We start from the raw sequence: 23,278 nt of genomic DNA on the forward strand, positions 1-23,278 counted from the left end.
AAAGGGCCCCAAAGTGTGAAGTCCAAGCCCACACAACTCAATCTTTTTTCCATTTATCTTTTGACCTTTAGGATTCATTAATCTCAGTATAAGTATCTGCTGAGATAAAAACTTACATTTTTATTCTTTCATTACCTATTTACTGAATACCTATTATATGCTAAACAGTGTTCTAAGCACTGGACATATGAAGGGAAGAATAACAATAGTAAAAATAATAATAACAACAACAACAAATACCCAGTATTCCTTGAGCATTGTCTATGTTCCAGGCTCTGTATTAAGCAACTGACATGTACCCGCACATTTAATCTTTTTAACGCAATAGGAGTTGGGCATATTTATTAACTTCATATCATGGATGAGAAAACTAAGATTTGAAGACATTCAGTAATTTGCCCAAAGTCACACAGTAAGTGGCAAAGCCAGGGCTAGAACTAGGACTGCCACAGGCTGCCTGTCCCTAAAGCCTGTACGGTCACCACCGTGCTAGAGTGCCGCAGTGGACAGACAGGACCCTTCCTCTCACAGCACTTGCAGACTAACCGAGGGTGCAGACAGGTCGTCGGGCAATGACAGTAATTGCCCCCATGGGGAGCACCTGGGGAGAGCAACCCCTCTCAGACAGGGGAACATGCAGGCCTGCTGCACTATGCCTGCCGGCCAGGATCTGAGACAGAAGGCAGCACCTAACTCTAACCGGATACTTTCAGTACAGAATATTTTCCCCTGAAATGGTTACAACCTTTTAGATCTAATCATAATACTACCCCCTCACATTTCTGTAGGGCTTCATGTTTCTGACCTCTGTTTACAAGGTGTTTTACACTCATGATCTCATTTGATCCCACAGTGATGTAAGACGGCCAGGGCTGGGACAATTAGCTCCATTTTACAGCTAAGAAAACGGAGGCCCTGAGAGAGAAGGGTCCCGAGTCATTCCAAGCAGCAGACCGGGACTTCAAACTAAATCATCAGACTCAAGTCCAGGCTCCACCTAATACCATCTAGCATCTTGGTCCAGAAGATGTGACAAACTGAATTACCTCTCTTGTCAAACCTGCAGATGTGTTACAATAGACCTCAGAGTAGGGTTTTGAAGTTCTGCTTTCCATAAACCTATAATTCTTTAGGTAAAGCTACTTTGTAGTTATAGAGTGTCTTTTGTTACTTCTAAACACTTTCAGCCTCAGAGTTCAGAGAATTCTGTACCCCCAGGATTCCTTAGCCATTAACTTTGATCTCCCCTGACCTTGTCTAATGTGATCATCTAATGTGATCATCTTAGTAATTTTAAAACATTGCTGATCACAGTACATATCACTTAGGGATGGCTGGCACACACAGAGCACATCAGTATCCGAAATGCACTGTACTTATCCTCTGGGGCAAGGAGAGCCCTCCAAGCAGATTTTTCCATGGGCCTGAGCTTAAGAATAGCATTAGGATATGAAATCGATTTCCAAGTATCATGAAAAAGGCTTCAGAGACTTTGAACACATTTTCTAATTGCTGAATATAGTCAATATAGTTTTAAATACCAGAATATGTTATTTATTTCCACCGTTTCTCTCTCCCTCTTTCCCTTCTTCCCCAAAAGGCACCCACAGCCATCTTGCCCGGGGAAACTCCATGCAGGCTGCCACTTTTATAGTGATTAACACTTGGTAAGGACAAAAATTATTACCACTGACTCCTATGTGTCTTAGTAGTTATGAAGGATAAGAAGGTGATGAATGAGGGGGTTCTATATAGAGGTCTGAAAGCTATTAATGTAAATTTAAGGCTCTTTCTCTTCTAAATCTTATCCAGGATTGTTCATATAACCAAACATCCTTGAGTTTGATTTCTGTTGGTCCTGGGCATGTGGGAGAGTTTCTGGGATAACCAAGCTGAACCACAGATCCTTTTCTTAGGAGACTCAGGTTGAAATATTTTGTTATTCATCAAACTCAAAATTTGAATATGTGATCTGAAATGTATAACTATCTTTACAGTGACAACAGAGCAGAAAGCCAATGCAACCTGTAAAACCCTGGGCATATGATGACTGCCAGGAGGAGAGGGTGTGGAAGGGAAGGGCCAGCCAGACCGCAATTTGAATGCGTATCTGGAGGACTCAAGGCTACTAGGGCAAGCCACTAGACATTGTAACTGTGTAACTGAGGACTACCGAAATCGCTACTCTATCCTCCAAAGCTATCCTTTGAAAAAAGCTTAGCTCTGATCATGGTACTCAGCAGTTCAAAATTCGTCCCTTTCCATCTAACTCCAGAGTGGTCCATGTTGTTTGTCGCAGATGTGATTCCCTCCACCTGGAATGCCCCTCTCAGATTTTTTCTCCCTGGAAAACTCCTACATCCTGATCTCCAGCAAGCTCAAATGTCACCCCCTCTGAGAACTCTTCCCTAACTACCAGTACAGTTAGTTTTTCCTGCCTCTGTGCCCCCTTAGCACTTTGTGAATACCTCCAGGCTAGAAGAAACTGTTGCACTGTAATTTTTTATAGGTCTCTCTCCTTGGCTACATTAGACTAATATCATACCACATATTATATATATATATATATATATATATATATATATATATATATATATATATATCCTCAGTGTCATACACAATGGCTGACACATAGCAGGCACTTAAATGTTCGATGAAAGAAAGAAAAGAGAAAAAAGGAAGAAAGAGAGGGAAGAAATCAGGGAGGAAGGAAAGGAATGGAGAGGTGGAAAGGAGGGAAAGAAAGGAGAATGAAGGAGGGAGAAGGAAACAGAAGAAGGAATGAAAGGAACTCTGTTTTCCCAACTGATAATCCTACTGTGAAATAGGAATAATCTCTCTTCCCTCTTTGCAGATATGAAGAATCCATATTTATTTCACATTCTCTCAATTAAATTGCTCATTTGGATCTACTAAGACATTTATTGATTCTTGGTTTTCTATTGATTCTGAAGAGGTCCTTAGGAAGATTTGATAAGTGTAGAAAAGATAAATAAGTGTACAACTAATAAACTCTAGATTACATAAGCAAACATTACTTAATTACATTCCTCTTAATACACAGACTCTGTAATGAATTTTGAGGCATTTAATTATCAATTTGACAAGATAATCTAGGGGTAGTCAATGATTATACCAGTAAATTGTTTTAAAAAATCACTGACAATTATTAAGTCTTGTAACAGACATCAAATTAACTTGCTGGAGCTGTCTGGTTAAATAGACAGCAGTTAATTATGAGGTACTTACACATGCCTCACATTTTAATGTGCAAGCCTTTTTAATTGTGTAACGTCAAAAATGTTGTGTAAGGGAACAGTTTACCCATGGGGAATATTCCTGTTCTGTGCAGTGTGGCCACTGGACAGCAGGAGCATGATCTGTGATGTCCAGTCTGGCTTGTCCCACTTTTCATCTTGGAACAGAAAGACAGAACTCCCTAAGAAACGATGATCGTCATATGCAGTCCGGCCTCTGGGGCCATTCAAACTCTCTCTCTCAAAAGGACCGATGGAAAAGTGGTCACATGACAAAAGTTTAGGATAATAGTGGTAACATTTGCCACCTTATGAGCACCAGCTATGGGCCAGACACCATGCAAGATGCTTTATATGGACTATCGCTTTTATGGTCAAAAGGTAGAAAATCCCATCAATAGGCAGGTTTCCCTCGGAACGCTTAGTGGAGGAGGAGGAATAAGAAATTACATGTACCAGGCCACTGAGATGACTTCATCTTAGCTCAAAAGAAGGCTGCTGGCCACAAGGTCTGGAACCAGACACAGAGCAATGGTCCCAGTGTTGAAGACATAAACCCAGCCAAAGATCATTTACTTTTCAGGAATCCCAAGTACCTATTTTTCCAACCTGGATTCTGTGGTCCCAGGAGACACCTATTTCCCCATGGCTGGGCCGCTTTTTATTTAATGAGCAGAGGAAAGGTGAGACTTTATAAAGCACCTTTATTCTGACCCTCACGGTTCCAGATTTGACATTCTTTCTGGAGACTGACTTATTCACCCTATATCTTACTATCATCAAAACCCACAAACTAAACACTGGCACAAACTAAACACTCAAGAGAGTATTTCTTGAATTGAAATGAATTGAACTGAATAGGATTGGACTGGATTGGATTGGATTGAATTGGATTGATTGGATTGGATTGGATTGGATTGGATTGGATGGGCCTGCATTGGATTGCAATCCATTGGACTGGACTAATGGAATTGAACCTTGTAAGGAAGGAGAACAGACTCTAGAACCTATGTTTCTTTACTTTTAGGCCAAGGCACTTTCATTGATAATAAAGCAGCATGAGAACTATGCAGGGACTCTGTCGTCAGACTACAGAGTCCTAAGTTAAAAGTTCTAAGTTCCTAAGTGGTGATCAGTGCCACCACTTATCAGCTCTGTGAGGTAGGGTAAATTCCTTAATCTCCTTGTACCTCCCTGAGTAAAGCTAGGACAATCGTTGTACCTACTTTATAGGACTGCTATGAAGATCTATTCAATTAAGTCCTTGGAATAATGCCTGGCACATAGAATGCACTATATAAATGTTTTTAAAATAAAAATAACTTTTAAAAAATCATCACTTTGAATTGTATTCCACTTTACATTTTACACAGCCCTTTCACAAACGGCAACTCACATCACAGATGCATTGGAAGGATTATCCCTATTGATCCCCATCTTGCGAATAAGAAAACCAAGGCTCATAAAAGCAAGTGCAGATCAAGAAGTCAAGCAGGACATAAATAATCATGAACTTGAGCCCAGTTCTGTCTTATTTAAGGCACATTTTCAGTTCAGTTCAGTATGATATCCCTGATAGTTTTCATATGTAGTCCTGACTGCAGTGTATGCTGTCAGTTGCCTGACAGGCAAGAGTTAAGTAAAGTCATAGCATCCTCAGTGTTATTGGAATAGCCTTTTTCTTACCCAGTACTCAGCAAAGCAAAGGATTGCAGCCTGGACTAAGGTGAAAGGTCTGTGATGCGGTGTGATAGAAATAGCTCCACTGAAGGAGTCAGGAAACCTGAACTCTGGCCTTGACTCAACCACTAACTTTTGTCATACTGATAATTAACATTGACTGAGGGCTTACTCTGTGCCATGCACTATATTCATATCTTTTAAACCTCACAGCAAACTGTGGGCATAGAGACTTTTATTATTCTATTTTTCAGGTGAGGAAACCAAGGTATAGAGTAAATAAGTAACCTGTTCAGGTCAAATTGCTAGTAAGTGCCATAATAAATCTTATTTGTAGAATGAGGGCATTAGACCACTATGACCTCAAAGGTACTTTCCCACCTAGTCCAACCATAATTCAGGGAGTTCTTGCCTAATCCTCACTCCCCTGGGGGGTAATTCTGTGGTTCTGAGCAATGCTACGTCAAACCTCAGACATCGCAAGGTCTCCCAGGACACCAAGGTTGAAAAACTGGTGAATTGTTGCATAATGTGGGATTTTTCTAATCATTGAAAGAATGAAACTTAAGTGAAAAATAGTCAGAAAATAAAAAAACCCAACTCTTCCCCAGCTTACCAATTTCATGTATACATTTATTACATTTGTAATCATGAAGTTCATTCCATTTTGCATTTTTCTTTCTTCACTTAATTTACTATCACAAACATTTTTCCAATAATTATGACTAAAATTCTTCATAATTATCATTTTCATGACTATACAACAATCAGCAATAACTACCAGATGATATTTGACCAAAATATCATAATAAAATGATTAGCCCTTTGCAAAATTATTTAAGCAGTTTTTGGCATATTTTCTAAATATATAATGCTGCAATGAACCTCTTTGTGCAGTTCATTTTTCTCCTCAGATATGTTGTTTCTATAGCATACATTCCCCAGAAGGCAAGGCTAAGCAAAAGGCGTACCTATGTTTGTGGCTCATACACTCTGTAAAGACAGAGTGTAATGTTGATAGTGACCACAAATGGCCCTGCATTGATGAAATCTTAAGACAATGAACAGTGAATCTGTTTCCAGATTTTGAGTAAGTATTACTGGTTTGCTAAGGTGAGCAAACATTAATTTAATAGAGGTTTTGAATGCTGAATTCTTGGTGTTTGGCTTCAAGGGGGAAAAGGTCTGTAAGAAGTGCTTACAAGAAACAGACTTACAGGAGTAAAATGAGATTTTATGGGAAGTTTAAAAAAGCCAAACCTTCAAGTGATTAGTACTCAGGAGACATAAGCAAACCAGTTCTCTTGGACCTCACTTTGATATTTTTATCTTAATACTAAAGAAACACACTGCCATCAGTGACAGCTAATCAGAAAATGTGGTTAAAGCTGGGAATCATCTGATATATTTTAACTTAAGACATTCATTTGCCAGTCAGTGGGCCAAGTCCTTTCTTTAAGCATACCCTTTCCAATTCCAGAGTTCCTTCTCATTTTTCTTGACTAAACCACTCCCATAACATATACTCCATTATTTCCAGTTTCAAGTGTTTTTGTTTTTATTTTGTCTGCTTTTGTTTTATTTGTCTTAATGGAGGAAATCTTTAAAAACTTGCAGAATTCGTCTAGATTTTAATTTTTGTCATCCTTTACAGTTGTTTCACCCACAAATTAACTGTAGAGTATTTTTTTGGCAACTCATCCCCCTTAAGCCTTTCCAAAGCAATTAATTATCATTGAAACGATCTCTTTATTTTCACACTCATACTTCATTTGTTTGCATAATATTTAAGTTATATAATTACATGAACTAATACAATTGGCATAAATAAGTTTGGGGGGAAAAAAATCAGCTGACCCTTGGTAAGCAAGCATACAGTTCAACTGATGGGAGGAGATGGGCACAGGACCCCAGAGAGAAGTCTCACAGCCATGAGTATTTAGTGTGCTGTGGGCATCTGTCAGAATGCTTTACAAAGGGAATGGAGGGCTTCTGTCAGCTCAGTGGGAGTTACATCTACTGACTAATGAGTGTTCCTCAACATGGAAGAGAAGGAGAGAATGAGAACTGAATTCCTGGACCCTGAATGCAGAAGCAGTGTATATCTGCTGTCTCCATGTCAACAAGGGGCTAAAGAGACACTAAGTGTAACTCTATGAAAAGAGTTAGAGCTTACGTCCTTCACTTTCTTGGAAACCTAATTCTAAGGTTAACTTGGTGATTTGTATGAATTTTGGGGTGATCTTAGACCCTTCTGGTGAAATCTAAGGAGGTTTTTTTCTCTCTCTCCAAGAAAATTCACAGAAGCGTTAACAACTACATGCAACTTCAGAAAGCTCATAGATCTCTTGGTGCAGCCTGATCCTATAGGATTCTGAAGATCCCAAAATAGGGATTACTATTCTAAAAGGGAGGAGTGCTTTTGTAATGGTAACAGTGCCACCATTTGGGAGGAACTCTGTGCCAAAATACGATGTACACTTGAAAATCTTAAACATTAGCTCTGGACCAGCCCTTAGAGATCACGTAGTTTCCCTCGTCTTAATAAATTGGGGCTCAGAAAGGGCAGCAGTTTGTCTGAAGTCGTCTGTCCACGAAACAGTGCTCAGAACAGAATAAATTATTTTTCTGTACTCTACTAGCTTAAGAAAATAACTTCTCTCTAATGGCTAGTGAACAGGGCCGTAGGTGTATTTGAAGCCTAAATGTCTGGCCAGAGTCCATCTTCCAGATTCACTGGAGGTGAGAGATTCTGGAAGGTGTAAGAATTGGATCCTGAAACTAGAGCACCAGCTAAAGGTCCTGGGCTCCACTTCAAGCTTTACTACAAAGTCACTGATGCTGGAAGTCATTTCTATTCATGTTTAATTAGTCCCATTAGACAGTTTGACTAGGAAATTTCTAAGATTCATTACCAATTCCCAAAAAGAAGTCTGGGTTTTCCTCCTTTTCTTGGCCTTTTTTCCCTTTCGCACAACCCAGAGATGATGACCACTAGGGGTCAGACTTGCAAGAAAGAACCCAAGTCTTGGATTTTTTTTTTTTTTTTAATTGGGAGGAAATGAGAGATCTCTAGCCTGGCAAGTAGCACCACATTTAAACTCTTTCAACATGGGAGACTCTATTATATTCTTAAGGCTTCTAAGAAACAGAGGTTTCCACAACCTTGTCTTCCAAGAAAGTCCTCCTTACAGTTAACGTAGGTCTCTCAAATATAATTTGAATCTCTTATTGCGGTGCTTCAGTGGACACTGGTAATTCCTGGCTGTTATCCTCTGGGTAAGATGCATGTTCTTCTGAGCAAGCATCAGTTTATGTCTCACTCTTTCAATAAATAGCACCTAACCATGTGACACTGTTCACAGGGTACACAGACATGGACCAGCCCTCAAAGAGTTTTGCTCCAACATCTCTGGTGTTGGCTCTAAAGTTCAGTGATGAAATGAGATTACGTGTCATTTTCTTAGGTAGGGCCTCATTTTACAGTTTTCAAAATAGAGGAGTCACAGTAAATGTCCCTTCAGCCTCTTTCATGTCTATGGCTGTAGGATTCTATGGTTCTCCTTGCTGGGCTATTCTAATCCTAGTAGCCTTCTTTCAGAATTCTTTCTTTCAACCATCTTAATGATGCTTTATGCCTTGTTTCCCCTCAAAACGTGTCCATATTTTATGTCTCAGATGCACCTTTTCTCTAAGTAATCGTCTCACCCAGAGTTTACCATCTGCACCCATTTTCCAGGCTCTGTTCACCCAGGAGCACAGAGGGTGCCCTGGCAGAAGGAGAGCCCAGACACATGCTCCTCAGCTGGACACAGCACAAGACCCTCAGCCTCTTCCCATCCCACAAGGAGCTTAGTTTAGTTGTTGTCTTGTTTTTAAAATACTTGTTCTATATTATAAAGTCTCTATATATGTGTAAAAATTTCAACCAATAAAAAAGTGTCTACGTTCAAGAATAAAATTTCCCATTTCTTCCTCTTGCTCCAATTGCATGTCTCATAGGTAAAGACTATAAACATTTTGGTGACTTTACTTCCATATTTTTTCTTTTTGTACACACACACGCAAGCTTTTTGTTTTTACCAATTCAGAATTCTCAAGGAGGTATGCGCACCACTTACTAAAGATAGCTTTTTAGTGGGAATGAACAAACTGCCAATACATACAGTAACAAGAATGAGTAATTGAAAACATTATATTGAATGAAATTAGACTTATACAGACATGTACATACTATATTATTCCATTTATATGAAGTTCCAGAACAGGTCAAACTAATCTATGGTGAAAAAAATCAGAATAGAGTTTCTCCCTAGTTGGGGAAGACAGGGATTGACTGGGACGGGACATGTGAGAACCTTACAGGGTGATGTTAATATGCTATATATCCTAGTAGCGGTTTGGGATACACAGATGTACTATTTGTCAAAATTCAATGAATGTATAATTCAGACTGTTCATTTCATTGTATATAAATGTATATTAAAAGAAAAAAGTCAACAAACATTGATCTCTAGCTAATGATATTCATGCTGAAGAATTTAAGAAGTGTACTGTTATCTGCAAATTACTTTGAAATACATAAAGTGTGGATTGATGGATAAAGGAATGGATAAACAGATAAATGATAAAGCAAGTTTGGTAAAATGTTAATGGTAGAATCTAAGAAGTGGATATACGTGTGTTATGAAATTTTTTCATCTTTGCTATAGGTTTAAATTTTTTCACAATAAAATGGAAAAAAAGAGTGCCTTAAAAATTTTTTAAACATACAAATAGAATAGACTATTATTGATAATTGATTATTATTATTGATAATAACAATAAGTCATCACATTTTTGAGCCCTTAAGAAATAGCATAAAGGCGAGAGGCCCAATGCTGTCCTCTAGATCATCACAAATTAGTAGCTACATCATTCATATAGGCTCCAGGAAGAAGAAAAAACTCTCAGGAAATAATAGTAATAGCTATGATATATTGGACACTCCTGCTATAAACTTCAAATACATTATGTTGCTAAATCCTTTCACTTTGAAAAATATTAGTTTTCCTATTTTAAGGAAAAACACGATAATAAGGCTTGGACTTAAGGCAACTAATTCAAAATCACATGACCAGTGAATGGCTGGGCCAGGATTAAAATTGAGTCTTACATAACCCCAAAGCCCATGTTCGGCTCACCAGAATACACTGTCTCTCACACAATGCCCCTCCTGGCCTCTGCCTGCCAGGGAGAACCACAGACCTGGCATCAAGGAATGCAGAGGATGCAGAGAAAGGGGTCCCCACAGTTGTAATGGCACAGTAGCTGCCTTGGTCACTTGGACCGCTGTGGTGATGGCTAAAGTGAGCTCCAGAAACCCTCATCATCAATCAGTGCAGGCTTCGACATGAAGTGACAACCTTCAGGCTTTGTAGAGGAAGTTAAAGGCAGTAAACTCTAAGCCAGCAGTAAAAATTAAATGTGTTCTGATGTGTTGGATCAAAACTTGGAAACCTCATGGGTTCCACCCTCCCCCTTCCCCCCATAACAGCTGCAAATGTTTGTTTTATTTCTCTCCCATCTGGCCAGCCCATGTGTAAACAGAATGAAGGGTCAGTGTCAGGATCTGAACTCCTCATTTCTCACAGCCTCTTACGGATATAGTGAAATGGGACAGAGCCTGAGTTAGGAAATGTTTTTTAATTTCATTGGGATTTAGGCAGCAGTTTCCAAATGCACGTTAGGATCTCTTACATATGGGTCTTTTTTCACGCCTTTGTAGGGAGGCAGTGTTGGGGAGTGGTGAGACCTCTGGATTGAGAATTGGATGACCCAGATTCCAATCCGGGCTCCTCCAATAACTGCCCTTGAACTTTTGGGAGATTTTTTCTTTCTAGGTCTCATTGTACCATCTGGGTTATAAGAGGGTGAAATCCTCTCTAAGGTTTCATCCAGCTTCAATATTCCATTTTTCAGCATAATTTCAGTGTTTACCATATTACTGCCTCTATTTATTCAGTAAGTATATTCCTAGCCACTGCCTTTCCATTGTCTGCATGGTACTTCAAAGAGTATCAACCCCAAAAACTTTTTAATGTTCGGTAACTTTCACCTTGTTTCCCTCCAAAGAACATGTTAGAACTAAACCCAATGCTAAAGATACGATTCAATCTACCAATTATTGCTTCTGTTTAAAAAGCTAATTATTTAAGCAAGGTCTTTTGCCTTGTTCAAAATTATAAGCAGATTAAGTATTTGCTGAGCCTGATTTTTAATGTGAAATGTATGACTTTGACATTCAAATATACTTTTAAAAATTTCAATACATTTTCATTTCCTAAAAACTAGATCAAGGTAAAGTTCTTGTTTAAAATAAGCATGCTATTAGCCTTGATAAATGAAATGCAAACAAAATAATGCATTATGAATTTATAAATATACCTTGAATGTAAGGTAAAGACTGTTGACTCAATTTAGTGAGCAATGAATGGCTGATGAAAGTTTTTAACCTAAGGAGTAATACAATCTGAGATTAGAAATTGAGTTATTTTAAGAAATTGCTCTTTGAAACCCAGCCATTAGGCCTCAAGAAAGTAGAATCCATAATTTTATGCCCATTTCACTAGACCCAGTTTCCCCTCTTTAAATCCTATTTTTCCACCCCAAGATGATCTTTTAGGCTGAATTACCACGGTGGATTCTTTCCCCAAATACTAATCAGCAAGATGAGACAAAAGAAAGAAATTGAAATAGAGGGAATGAGAAACAAGAGAGAGGCAAGAGAACCTCGTGAAATGGATCCATCTTATTTTGAGCTTGTATTTAAATAGGGGGAGTTCGGAGCTTCCCTGAAGGGGAACCCATCTCTCAAGGAAATCCCAATCCTTTTTCATCCTTCCAGAGTCCCTGTTGGCCCCATTTCCAAGATGGTTGAGACTGCTGGGGCCTGCACCGGTCCAGCAGAGGGCACTCTTGGAACAGAATTAAGGACAGTGGTGGGAAACTCTGGGAGGACAATCTCGACCTCCTTCAACACAGGGCTGGCTGGTGTTATCTGAGCCTTCTGCGCTGACCTGAAAGACAGATCGTTGGTCCTTCTTGCCTTGTCATATAGAATTCTGCTCATAGCCCAGTTAAACTGCTGAAGACCCCATTTTCCAGTTCTACCTCTCGTCCCACTACCAAGAAAAAAAAATGACTTAACTGATCCTTAAGAGATAGGAAATGAGTTAAGAAATGTGGCATCCAGGTGACTGCACAGAAAAGCTGCTGAGAGCTGAGAAATCAGGAAAAGGTTAACCAGGTTTGGTATGTGTCAGAGACAGTCAAAGCAGCTTAAGCAAAATCACCTGTCTGCCTCTCCCTACCTCACCATCCACAAGGGAATACCTACATTTTTTTAAGTGGTGCCAGATATCATGGACAGAGCCCAAATAATGACACAAAATGAACCTTAAATTAGGAATGGGTAGCAGAAATCCACAAAGGTTTTTGAGCCCAAGGATGATGCAATCAAAGCTTAGCAACTGGGTCGCCTAGCAGAAGATTTATCCATTGCAACCCAGCTAGTAGCAAAAAATAAGCACCAAGGAATAGTGCAGATCTGGGGTCCAGCCCTGGCTCTGAGGCTTCTTGGCTCTGTGTCTTGGGCCAAGTCCCTGGGGTAAGTCTCTTTAAGCCTCATTTTCTTCGTCTATCAACTGAAGGAGTTGAATCACACAATCTGTCAGATTCGTTTCACATTTTATATTCAGAGTATGGGTTTCTAGCATCTTAGAATTACAGTTTAAAATATTTGGGGGGAATCCATGTATGGCAGGTAAAGGGTAGCTGACCATTCATTCAATCACTCATTATTCAGTGAACACACATGTCCTTCACAGGACAGAAGAACTTGTGTCAAACTTTCAGCCACATCGCCACTCCCCTCCAGATATGCCCTTCATTCACCAGCAGTAGGGGTGTGGTGTGGGGCTACAGGTAAGGGAGAAAACATCAGTTTCTTAGCTGGTTTATAGATTCTGAGGTGGATTGTGGAGCTCCATCAGTCAACTCATGTAGAGACTTGTAGGCAAATAGAACATGAGTACTAAAAGGGACCTCAAAGTTTAACTGCTCTCCCCCATCATTTGATAAACGCTCAGACACAGATCTCAAGACAACATAGTAATTGATAGAATCAACCTGGATTATTTAGTCCTTATGGGTGAAATGTCACTTTCACCATATAACCATATACCTGCTAATCCCATAAACTCACTGGATTATTTAGATTTTCTTCTTCCAATTATTACTGGGTCCTTGCACTGCTTACAGAAAATCACAATCCCTTCAAAACTTCTCACACAAAACTGCAACTCAAACAAAGGAGCACTAAGAAAATAGTTTGAGTGGAAGATGTTTTCACTAGGGATGCTCTGATATTTTGGATATTTTGCTTCAACTAAAGTTAGGAGGGCTTCAGTCAGTTCACTAGTCATAAGTGGACTTATTTCTCCACTTCACACAATGACTCAGATCCAGCTGAACCCTCATTTATTTATTCACTTATTTACATAAACCTATGTGGAAAACAATTTGAGGAAGCTTACAGTAAAAAGCATACGTATTTTTAAATCCATCTATAAGACAGGAGCATACATTCAATTATCCCTGAACCTAAAGGAACTATTGCAAACCCCAAAATGACCCCAGAGAACCCCACTTTTAATATATTCTTCTTTACTATATGAGTTCACCGAGGGTTTTCTATGTGGGTCTTTACATAAGGACCATTAAATAACTTAACAGACGATATCCCAATAGCACCTTCATAATAAAGAATCTTCTAGGTGCCAGTCTTATAATGGACCTGGGTAAATGTCAAGGCATATTGTCAAGTCGTACTTTGAAGGCAGAGTTCTGAGGCCCCGAACGATGTAGTCCTGGATGGTATAAGCCTTCCTGGAAACCTAACACAGGAGCGGGCAAGATCCGAAGCATTTTGAGGGGCAGCCGGTTAGCATGAACCTCAGTTCAGCCTTCTCAAACAGCAGCTGTCTCAGCCCGACTAGGAAGTAGGCAGCACACAAGTCTAGACAGAGGTTGCTGACCAGGCCTTAAATCCAGATGTGCTGTGTTGGGACCTGAAGAAAGATCTCCAGGTTCTGGACACACAGGGAGTCCTCCAGACCTGCTTAAGCTCTTAAGACTGCTCAGGCTTCCTACCTGAAGACCAAGGCTGCCAGACATAGCTTTGTGTCTAACACAGCAGTTACCACCTCCCCCCTCACACACACACACACACACACACACACACACACACACACACACACACAATTTCCTGATGGTCTTTACTGTAGCATCACAGCATGTTCCAGTTATTCAGGGCCATTTTACCCATTTATTTTACAGAGATGGAAACAGAAGCTCAGATGGAGGGGAGCCGCCATTCGCTTAAGGCCAAACTGGGATGTGACAGATGCCAGCTCCAGAGTCTGCCCCTCCATCTGACAGATGTGTCTCACTAAAACACACTGCAGATCGCGCCGTGCCCCGACTCAGTCCCCTCCACTGATCCCCCGTGGCCCTCAGGAGAGAGTGCAAATGTCCCCACCCAGCATTAAAGCCCTCCATACAATAGTCCTGTTTGCTTTTTATTGCCAGCTCCCTGTTCCCCTTCTTGATTGCTCCCATGACTCTCACTCCCACTCAAACAGCCCAGACTCATTCCCACCTCCATCTTGAGACTGATTCTCCCACCCACTTCCAGTTTCAGAGAGGTCGTTCTCAGTGAACTGAGGTGTTCCAGAAACTAAAGCAGCATCCTAAAATGGCTTCACATACCCTCCATGTGTGCCCCTCCAGAGAGTCCAAAATACACTGACAGGACATTTTTACTTTTAATCATACTTTTTTGTATAATTACCAAGGCCTCTTAAAGCCTCAGCCCCCTCCTGTGTGGTAGGAGTGGCAAATACACCCATTTTATAGGGGAGATGAAGGAAGTGAGACCCAATGCCGAGAAAGGGCATATGATTCATGCTCCAGAAAGCAGTGAGTCAGAGGAGAAGGAGAAAGAAGACCCAGCCTTCCTGACGCTGGTGCTCCATTCTCAAAGCCAGGCATCTTGCCTGCTGTTATTTCCAAAGGCTTGGTGTCTTTAAAAATAAGTCAACAAACAGCCCAACAGGCTGACTTTTGAGAAAACTTATGATGCAAAAGGGCAAGAGACCATATCTTTCCTACCCTCTGAGCCATACCTAGAATGTTAACTACATATTTTGTAATAAAGCAGCTCTGAGCTTTCCAAGTTGTGACCTCCTAAGGCTACTACATAAATGAAAGTAGTTCTGAAGAGTGGGACTGTTAAAGAAATTGGGCAAGACCACAAATCCAGCTGAGGCTGGAAATGAGGGCTTCATCCCACAGACCGAGTGCCCTTCTCTAGCGTTTGATACATATTTCCAACACCCGGCAGCTGTCCGACTATTGAGGGGCTGAGAAGCATGGGAAGAATTGGAGTAAGCCACTTCTAGTTGGGTCAGAACATTTGTAATCTTGGAAAGGCTTGTCAAAAAGAAAGTGGCACTAAGTCCTTCTGTAGTTCTTCCCGAGGGAAGAAGAAGAGAACCAAATGCCTCCAGGCTGGAGAAAAAGGTAGGGCTGAGAGCCCCCAGGGAATCGGGTAAGAAACAGCTCTTATATATTCTTCACAACAGTTCACACATTTATTAAGTCTACTCATGTGCCAGGTACTTGGATAGAGACCCGAAGTAAGGTGACCACAGAATTTATCGTCCAAACCAGAGCACTCCAGAGTGAAAGAGGGAGCCATTAATTATACTAGGGCAACGGGCATAAAGTAGGAAGGCAAACCAGGATATTTGGTCACCTTAACCTTCAGAGTTGAGATCAACAATAAAGGGTCCCTATTCATAGAGAAATGTCTACTCCATAAGAAGGATATAATAAGCACAAAGATGGCTGGTTATACTGAGACAGCATTAAAAAGTCCCAAGAAGAGTTGAAAGAGAAAGACATCACATCTCTAGACTCTTTCTAAAGAGGAGTTGTCATTTGAGCTGAGTTTTGAGGGATGCAAAGGATCTGCGTGTGTGGTAATGAGAGGTCAAACAGTCTTCCAGGTGACTGTAAAAAAGAAGCTTTGGCCAAGCTCCAGTGACAGGGGAGCGTGGGCCTCCGTGGGACATGGTGAGGAGGCAGAGTGGATCTGCTGTGGCTGCAGTGGAGGGCGGAGTGAACCCAGTGAGGGATGGGACAGGAAGAATGCTGATGCCCGGTTGGACTTGGTTTTAATTTTGTGAACACCACCAGGGGTGAGCTCTCCTCCTGTCCTAAGTGGGGTTGCATAAATCAGCTTTCCCGGTCTTGGACTTGAGGTGAGACTCACCCAGATGTCCAGACTCACAGGGCATAGGCTGCTGCCGTTGTCACCAGGCCAACTGTCTTCCCTCCACTACGTAAGGGTGTCTCATCATTTGAGGAACTGCTCGACCTCTTCTGGTTTCAGTACCAAGCACTTTCTCTCGCCATCCAGCCGCTGGAGAAGTGGGTTTGGACGTTAGGGGGAAGTGTCTGTTTGGCAATCCAACAGGGCTAGACAGCTTGAGGGGAGTGGATTTTAAGGGCTTTCCCCTTGTGAGTATTCAAACCTTTGAAGCTTCTTGGTGAGACTACTTATATTCCTATTTTTCAGGAGTACACACAAGTCCAGAAGAAGTTTGGACCTTGGGGCTTTCAGAAGAGTCAAGAGAGACAGAGAGAACATCTGTGTACCTGTGACACTTAAGCAGAGCGTTGCAGTTTGTAAGTGACATTCACATTTGAGCCTCACAGTTTTGCGAGATAGGTCAGGAAGGTGTTATTGTGGCCAACAATTGACATATAAGGGAATGAAGGAGCAGAGAAATGGGTGACTCATCCAAGGTCACGCAGCAAGTGACAGAGCTCAAGTCTCCTGGAGCCAGGTCATGTATGCAGGCGGCCACCCCACAGCCTGCTCTCAGAAAGGAGACGAGAGAGGAGGGGAAAGAGGAAGAGGAGGCCGAGTGGGAGGAGGGAAGGAGGAAGAGGGAGCGTCGCAGAAGATGGATGGCAAACCCTTCCCTCTAGTTGTGGGGTATGGGATGGACCTAAAAGCTTCTCCTTTAATCCTTTCCCACCCCAGTCCCATTTTTCTTCCTGGACCCAATAAAATGGGCCCGAGGCCGTGCGGTAGGGAAGGGCTGCCGGGTAACGTCTTCCCAGAGGCGCGAGCTTGGCCCCGCGGGGTGGCCCGGCCTTTCAAAGGCCACTTGTACACTGGGACGCGGCGCAGGGGCGGCCGGAGAGCCCGGGCCAGGAGGAGGGGCCAGGCCTGCCTTTGGTGCCTAGAAATCAAAGCAGCCAACCTTGGGCTTTTTCTTCCCCTCACACTGAGGCACTTTTATTGGCGAGATGAAGGGAGGCAAAGCGGGCCTACAGACCTCGCTTTGCTTTTGGAGGTTAATGACCCAGTTAGCAGCTCTTGGCTGCGTTTCCGACATTTTGCAGACATCAAGCCCCGCGTCTCTGCCAAGTACATTCTGTTCCCTGGAGCTCATCCAATCCATCTCAGATTACTATGTAATGCGACAAAGAGGGAGAGGTGGCTGGGAGGGGCGGCGGGGAGGGCGGGGGAGCGGGCGGGAGAGGGGAGGGCGGGACGCCGGAGAGGCGGGGGGGGGTAAGGGGGATGCCAGCCTAAATATAGCTCTCCTGGACACGCAGCCCCAAGGTGAGGGTGCGGAGGGCCCCGGGATCCAGGCAATAAGTGAAGGAATCCTGCGGCCGAGAGCCAAGCCCCCGACCCGGGACGGCGGCGGGGTGGGGGCCGCCAGGGACTCCGGGCGCGGAGGGCGGGGAGGGCGGGGAGCGGAATGATAAGGGGAGGGCCTAAGGGGATAGGCCCCGCCCCGAAGCCCTTCCCCCTGCAGCGCCAGCTGTGGCCGCAGCCCGCGCGCTAATTATAGACGTGAATGGAAAGCAGCAGCTTTTGAATGATCGTGTTGCTCGCGCTGCCTTTGGAGGCTGAGGAGCAGGTGCTGCCCCGCTAGATACAGTGATTCATTTAAAAGCCCTCTGTCACGCACGCACGCTCACCGACGTGCACAAATCCTCTGGCTCTCCCCCACCACCTCCAGGAAGTGCTTCCAGAATTGGTTTTAAGAGGCCTGGGCCCCGGGGTCTAGGACAGAGACTGGGGGGGGGGGGGGGCTTTTCCTGTCTCTTTCACCCTTCCTTCGAAAACTCCCCGTGAATAACAAGAACCTTAGGCCTTTTCAAGCTGTGGGAAATTAGCATCTTGTTTCACGGATGGAGAAACTGAGGCTGGGAGAGAAGCTGGGATGTACCCAGGGCACAGGATGAGTCAGTGCAGAGCCGAGAGAGCCTGGTCGCCTGACGGCCTCTCCCTTTCCCTTACCAGGTTGGAACCTGAGCAGAGTTCACTTCAGTGACATTCATTTCCAGGCATGGATCCTTCCTACGTACATCCATCCTTCCCCCTCCTTTCCCGGTTCAGCTCCTCCCCCATCCTACCCCGCACCTCCACCCGCTCCCACACAGAAAACTTGCTAGTGCCAGCTGATTCTCACTGGTAGGTTTAATACTTCCAGGCCTGGAAACTGGGTAACGTGGAAACCATGCCCATCTTCCTGTCAGATTTGTGGGAGTCAACCTGATGTGCCCTCTGTCAGCATAACCGCGGCATAACCACGTCGCGACGAATTCCAGAGGCGGCAAAACCTAGACGTGTCTTCCTCAGTGTCTCATGTGCCCCTAGCACCCACAGTGGGCCGAGCACTCTCACGAACATCATGACCTAACCCAGGCCACACAAGCACAGTAGAAAGTCGTATGTCCATTTCACAGAGTCCCTGTAGAAATGACGTGTCGGAGGGGGAAGTGACCTGCTCACAGTCATCTGCTGAAGAGTGGACAAGTTGGGAGCCAAACCCCGGTCTCCCACCCCTGTCCTGGGGTGTGTCCAGTACTCGTGCTGTGGTCTGCAAGGGGGAGCAAGGATCCACCTAGTCATAGGGAGGGGTCGCTCAAAGTGACCTGGGCATCTCCAGCGTGACCGCTGGCCTCCCCTCCCCATAGTCTTGGGTCACTGCCCCAATATTCTTGCCTCCATCCTAGGCCATGGCATGAAACTGGGCACAAACAGCTGCTGCTTTCCCTAGGGCCAGAAGTCTCCAAGCCTACTCACTGCTCCTGACTCCAAAAAAAAGGCCAGGCTCACTCACTCTGGGACTTATCCTAGCCCCTTACCTTTGCTGACCACTCTGGACATAACTCTTTGCCTGTGTCTCCCCGGTGCCCTCAAGATGTCCACCAGATGGATGGATAAAGGTGCAGCAACAAGTACCACGCTGAAAAAAAAGAGAGAGGGAATAGGTGTGCAGGATATTTTAATTGTTTTGTATTTGCCTCTTGGAAGCAAGGTACTGTATCCTAGTCTTTGTAAGTCCCCACCCTGCCCAACATACACAGGGTCCAGCCCAACGCACTGAGCAGAGCAGACCCACAGATGTTAAAGAATCATAAAACTTTCACATGGCTGAGGAAATTTGTATATACCTAGGCTGGCCATTGTCATGTGTCTCTGACAACACAGATGAGTGGTTCAAGAACATGAGCTTTGCATGTACAAGACCAGGCTCTGCCCTGATCAGTTGTACGATATTGAGAATATCGTACAACTCTAATCTCTAGTTCTCAGTTTTCTCATCTGTAAAATGGGCATGATTATACTTCTCTAGTTCTCAGTTTAATCGCTCTAGTTCTCAGTTTTCTCTAGTTCTCAGTTTAATCTCTCTAGTTCTCAGTTTTCTCATCTGTAAAATGGGCATGATTATACTTCTCTAGTTCTCAGTTTAATCGCTCTAGTTCTCAGTTTTCTCTAGTTCTCAGTTTAATCTCTCTAGTTCTCAGTTTTCTCATCTGTAAAATGGGCATGATTATACTTCATAGAGGTCTAACCAAGCAGTACTGGCAGTGCTGATCCTATGTGAATGGTTGTCTCTACAATCACTACCTAGTTTGGAACCCACATTCAGCTATGGGTAAGTTTTTTAACCTCCACATGCCTTAATGTCCTCATGTATAAGATGAGGATGATAAAAGTACCTCTTGCATGAATTAAATGAGCTGATAGATGTAGAGGGCTGGAAATAGTGCTTGGCACAGAGTAAGTGCTCAGTACACATGGCTGTCCTTTTTATTGGAATTAGATCTAATATATGTATCTAATATATGGAAAGTCCCTAGCATATTGCCTTGCAGAGTGTCAGCACCTAGTAATCATAATAACTATTATTATTTCCTCATCTATAAAATGAGATTGTAATAGCTCCTCTCACACAGGATTGTTCTGAGGATTAACTTAGATAATATCAATATATATGAACTCTCTTTGTAAAACTATATAGGACTGTTCACATGCTTCATTATTAACTGTATTATTGGCGCACTGATTCAACACATATTGTGTGTTACCTGCACCTCTTATTTGAGATTCAGAGATAAATAATATCCATGTGTTCAAGGTGCAGATAAGCAGGTAAGGCCTAGGATGGGTATAACTATATATAACTATCTCACACCAGGCAGAGGGTGATGAGCGCTCTGACTAGCACAATAAAGCGAATGCCATGAGGCATCAGGGAAGGAAGGCAAGCAGATACACTGAGGCAGAAAGAGGAGTTCAGGAATGGCTGCAGCAAGGATATAGGTGCATAAACAGAACCTGGATGAATGAGCAGGATTTGCACAAGTGAGGACAGAGGTGAGAGAAAGACATTCCTAGTAAAGGGATCAGAAAGAGAAAAGGCCCAAAGCAGGAATAGAAAGCGGGTAATTGGAGAACTGCAAGCACATCCGTGTTCAGAGAACAGAGCCTGACAGAGAAGGGCCGGGGAGGTAAGCTAGGAGGCCAGGCAGCAGAGTCCCAGGGAGCCCAAGAGGGCCCTATCCTCACTGATGACATGGAGGAACAATGTGCTGTGGACAGTCTAGGGATGATGATTCATGGTCAGACTGAAGAACCCCATGTAGCAGAAGTGCAGACAGAATGGAGGAATGCTTTTGCAGGGCCAGAGCTGAAACGGCAGGAACTGGGGTGGTTTCATAGCTCCTTCATAGCACCTCTCAGATTTCATAATTGTATATTTACTTTTGTGTTTCGTTCTTTATTTTGACGTGTAAGCTCCCTGAGTGATGAGAGTAAGAGTCTTTCTTTTCTTATTTATCCCCAGTGTCTGCCATGGTGACTGACACACAGTAGGAGCTCAATAAAGACTCACTGAGCAAATGTATGCTCCCTTGATTCCAAGGCCAAAAGCACCACCCACGTGGTCCAAAAGCAGTCAAAGGATTCTCCAAGGTTTTCCCTACCTTTTGCTTCAGCAAACAGGTGTCCCCAGGGTTAAAAATTCACTAAACAGGAGAGCCGGACTTATTTCACAATCCTTCAGATAGGTCTATTTTTAGAAAATAAGATCAGAAAGAACTGGGAAAAAAGGGAAAAGAAGAAACCTGGAGCAGATATAAAATTCCTCCTGTAACTCTCCATCTCTTACCTAGTTACCTTAATTAGCATCTTCTATTTTTAGTCCTTGCTTTCTAAAAAAGTAAAAAAGAAGAGGAAGGGAGAAAAGGAAGAGAGAAGAAAAGAAACTACCCAAGAAAGCTATGAGTGTGAGCAACTGGTTTTGTTGTCTTCTCTACCCCTCTATGACCTGGATCCCTTCCCAGCTCAAGTTGGGAAGCAGAAAAGAAATCCAACTGGTTTCAGTTGTTAAGGATTTGGGACAAGCATCTGGCTGATAGAAACTTTGCCTACTCTCTTATTTCAGCCTTCTTTAAAATATCAGTGTCATTGCCTTTCTTCCTCTCTCTTGGGATGGCAATTTGGTGCTATGATTCTTGATCAGAGGCACAGAAGGCCGGAGGTGGAACAAACAGAACCTAGAGGTTATTTGGTTCAACTCCTTTATGTTATAAATGAGAAAACCAAAGAAAACGAGAGAGGCAATGAATTCTCCAAGATCATCCAGCTCATCTGTGATGGAGAACAGGACCCAAGACTTCAAATTTCAAGTTGAGTGCTCTTTCCATACTCCATGAAACCCCCTTTAATGAAGTAACATTCATATGATAACATATATCACATTCGTATTTCCCTGAAAAAAAAAAAAGATAGCTTTGAAAGAAGCAGCATTGTACTACACTGCTTCTCTATGCTTCAGATTTCTAATCTGTAAAATATGGGATATTTTTAAGAATAAATGAGATTAAAAGTGCCTAGAACAGTACTTGATGTATACAGTAGGTGCTCTATAAACAGCAGCTATCATTATTTTGAACAACACATCTTGAATACATGTTACACCTGAGGTCTTACCATTTTGATTACAGTATATTACTCAAGAATGTTAGCTACTATCAGTCATCATCACCATACTCATTAGCCTCCCCCCTCCCGGTCTCAGCTTTCCCCTGATGTGTTCTCTCAAGGGGTTGGGTTCCAAACATGGAAGATCTAAGCAGAACAGTTAAGGCAGTGTGGGACCTGAACCCGCCTACTGGTGCTGGAATGCTGAGCAGACAACTCAGGTCTGGCAACAGAGCTACAGCCATTCACAGACCAGGCAACCGAGTATCCAAGTACAGATACTCTGGGGGACAGAGTACAGGGATTTGAGATGGGCAAAGCCAAAGGCAGACAGACCACGGCTTCAAAGACCAAATCATGGGAGCAAGGTCCAAGTTACCATTTCTGGCAAAAGCCAGACAAGATGTTAGCTAGGAGGAAATAAACCTGGGTAGGAAGATCACCAGAAAAAGAACATAAAAACCAGGACTAAAGCAAAAACCAGTTGGAAGCAATAGAGATTAAAATGAACCTGGGGGGCTTCCCTGGTGGCGCAGTGGTTAAGAATCCGCCTGCCAATGCAGGGGACATGGGTTCAAGCCCTGGTCCGGGAAGATCCCACATGCCGCGGAGCAACTAAGCCCGTGCGCCACAACTACTGAGCCTGCACTCTAGAGCCCGCGAGCCACAAGTACTGAAGCCCTCCCGCCTGGAGTCCGTGCTCCGCAACAAGAGAAGCCACCGCAATAAGCCCGCTCACCTCAATGAAAGAAAGCCCACGCGTAGCAACAAAGACCCAACGCAGCCAAAAATAAATTAATTCATTTTTAAAAATTAAAAAATAAAATGGACCTAGGGCTTCTGAACACGACAGATGAGTCTTTTATTCCCCCTCTGATTATAAAATCTAATAAATAACCATGAAATTGTCTTGGTTATATAAATAACCATGATATTA

At 42.9% G+C, this 23,278-nt stretch overlaps 1 protein-coding gene across 1 annotated transcript in view; it reads right to left on the bottom strand.

The window, feature by feature from the left end:
• The window catches only part of TPRG1 (tumor protein p63 regulated 1), a 332,481-nt gene extending 313,169 nt beyond the window's left edge, over positions 1-19,312 (bottom strand). Inside the window, 1 exon segment of the mRNA XM_061193285.1 lies at positions 19,218-19,312. Within this exon segment, the coding sequence (XP_061049268.1) occupies positions 19,218-19,239 (22 nt within the window). The 5' untranslated portion in view covers positions 19,240-19,312.
• Between the last annotated feature and the right edge of the window lie 3,966 nt (positions 19,313-23,278).

This window comes from Eubalaena glacialis, chromosome 6 (genome assembly GCF_028564815.1).
Source record: "Eubalaena glacialis isolate mEubGla1 chromosome 6, mEubGla1.1.hap2.+ XY, whole genome shotgun sequence".
Classification (NCBI taxonomy): domain Eukaryota; kingdom Metazoa; phylum Chordata; class Mammalia; order Artiodactyla; family Balaenidae; genus Eubalaena; species Eubalaena glacialis.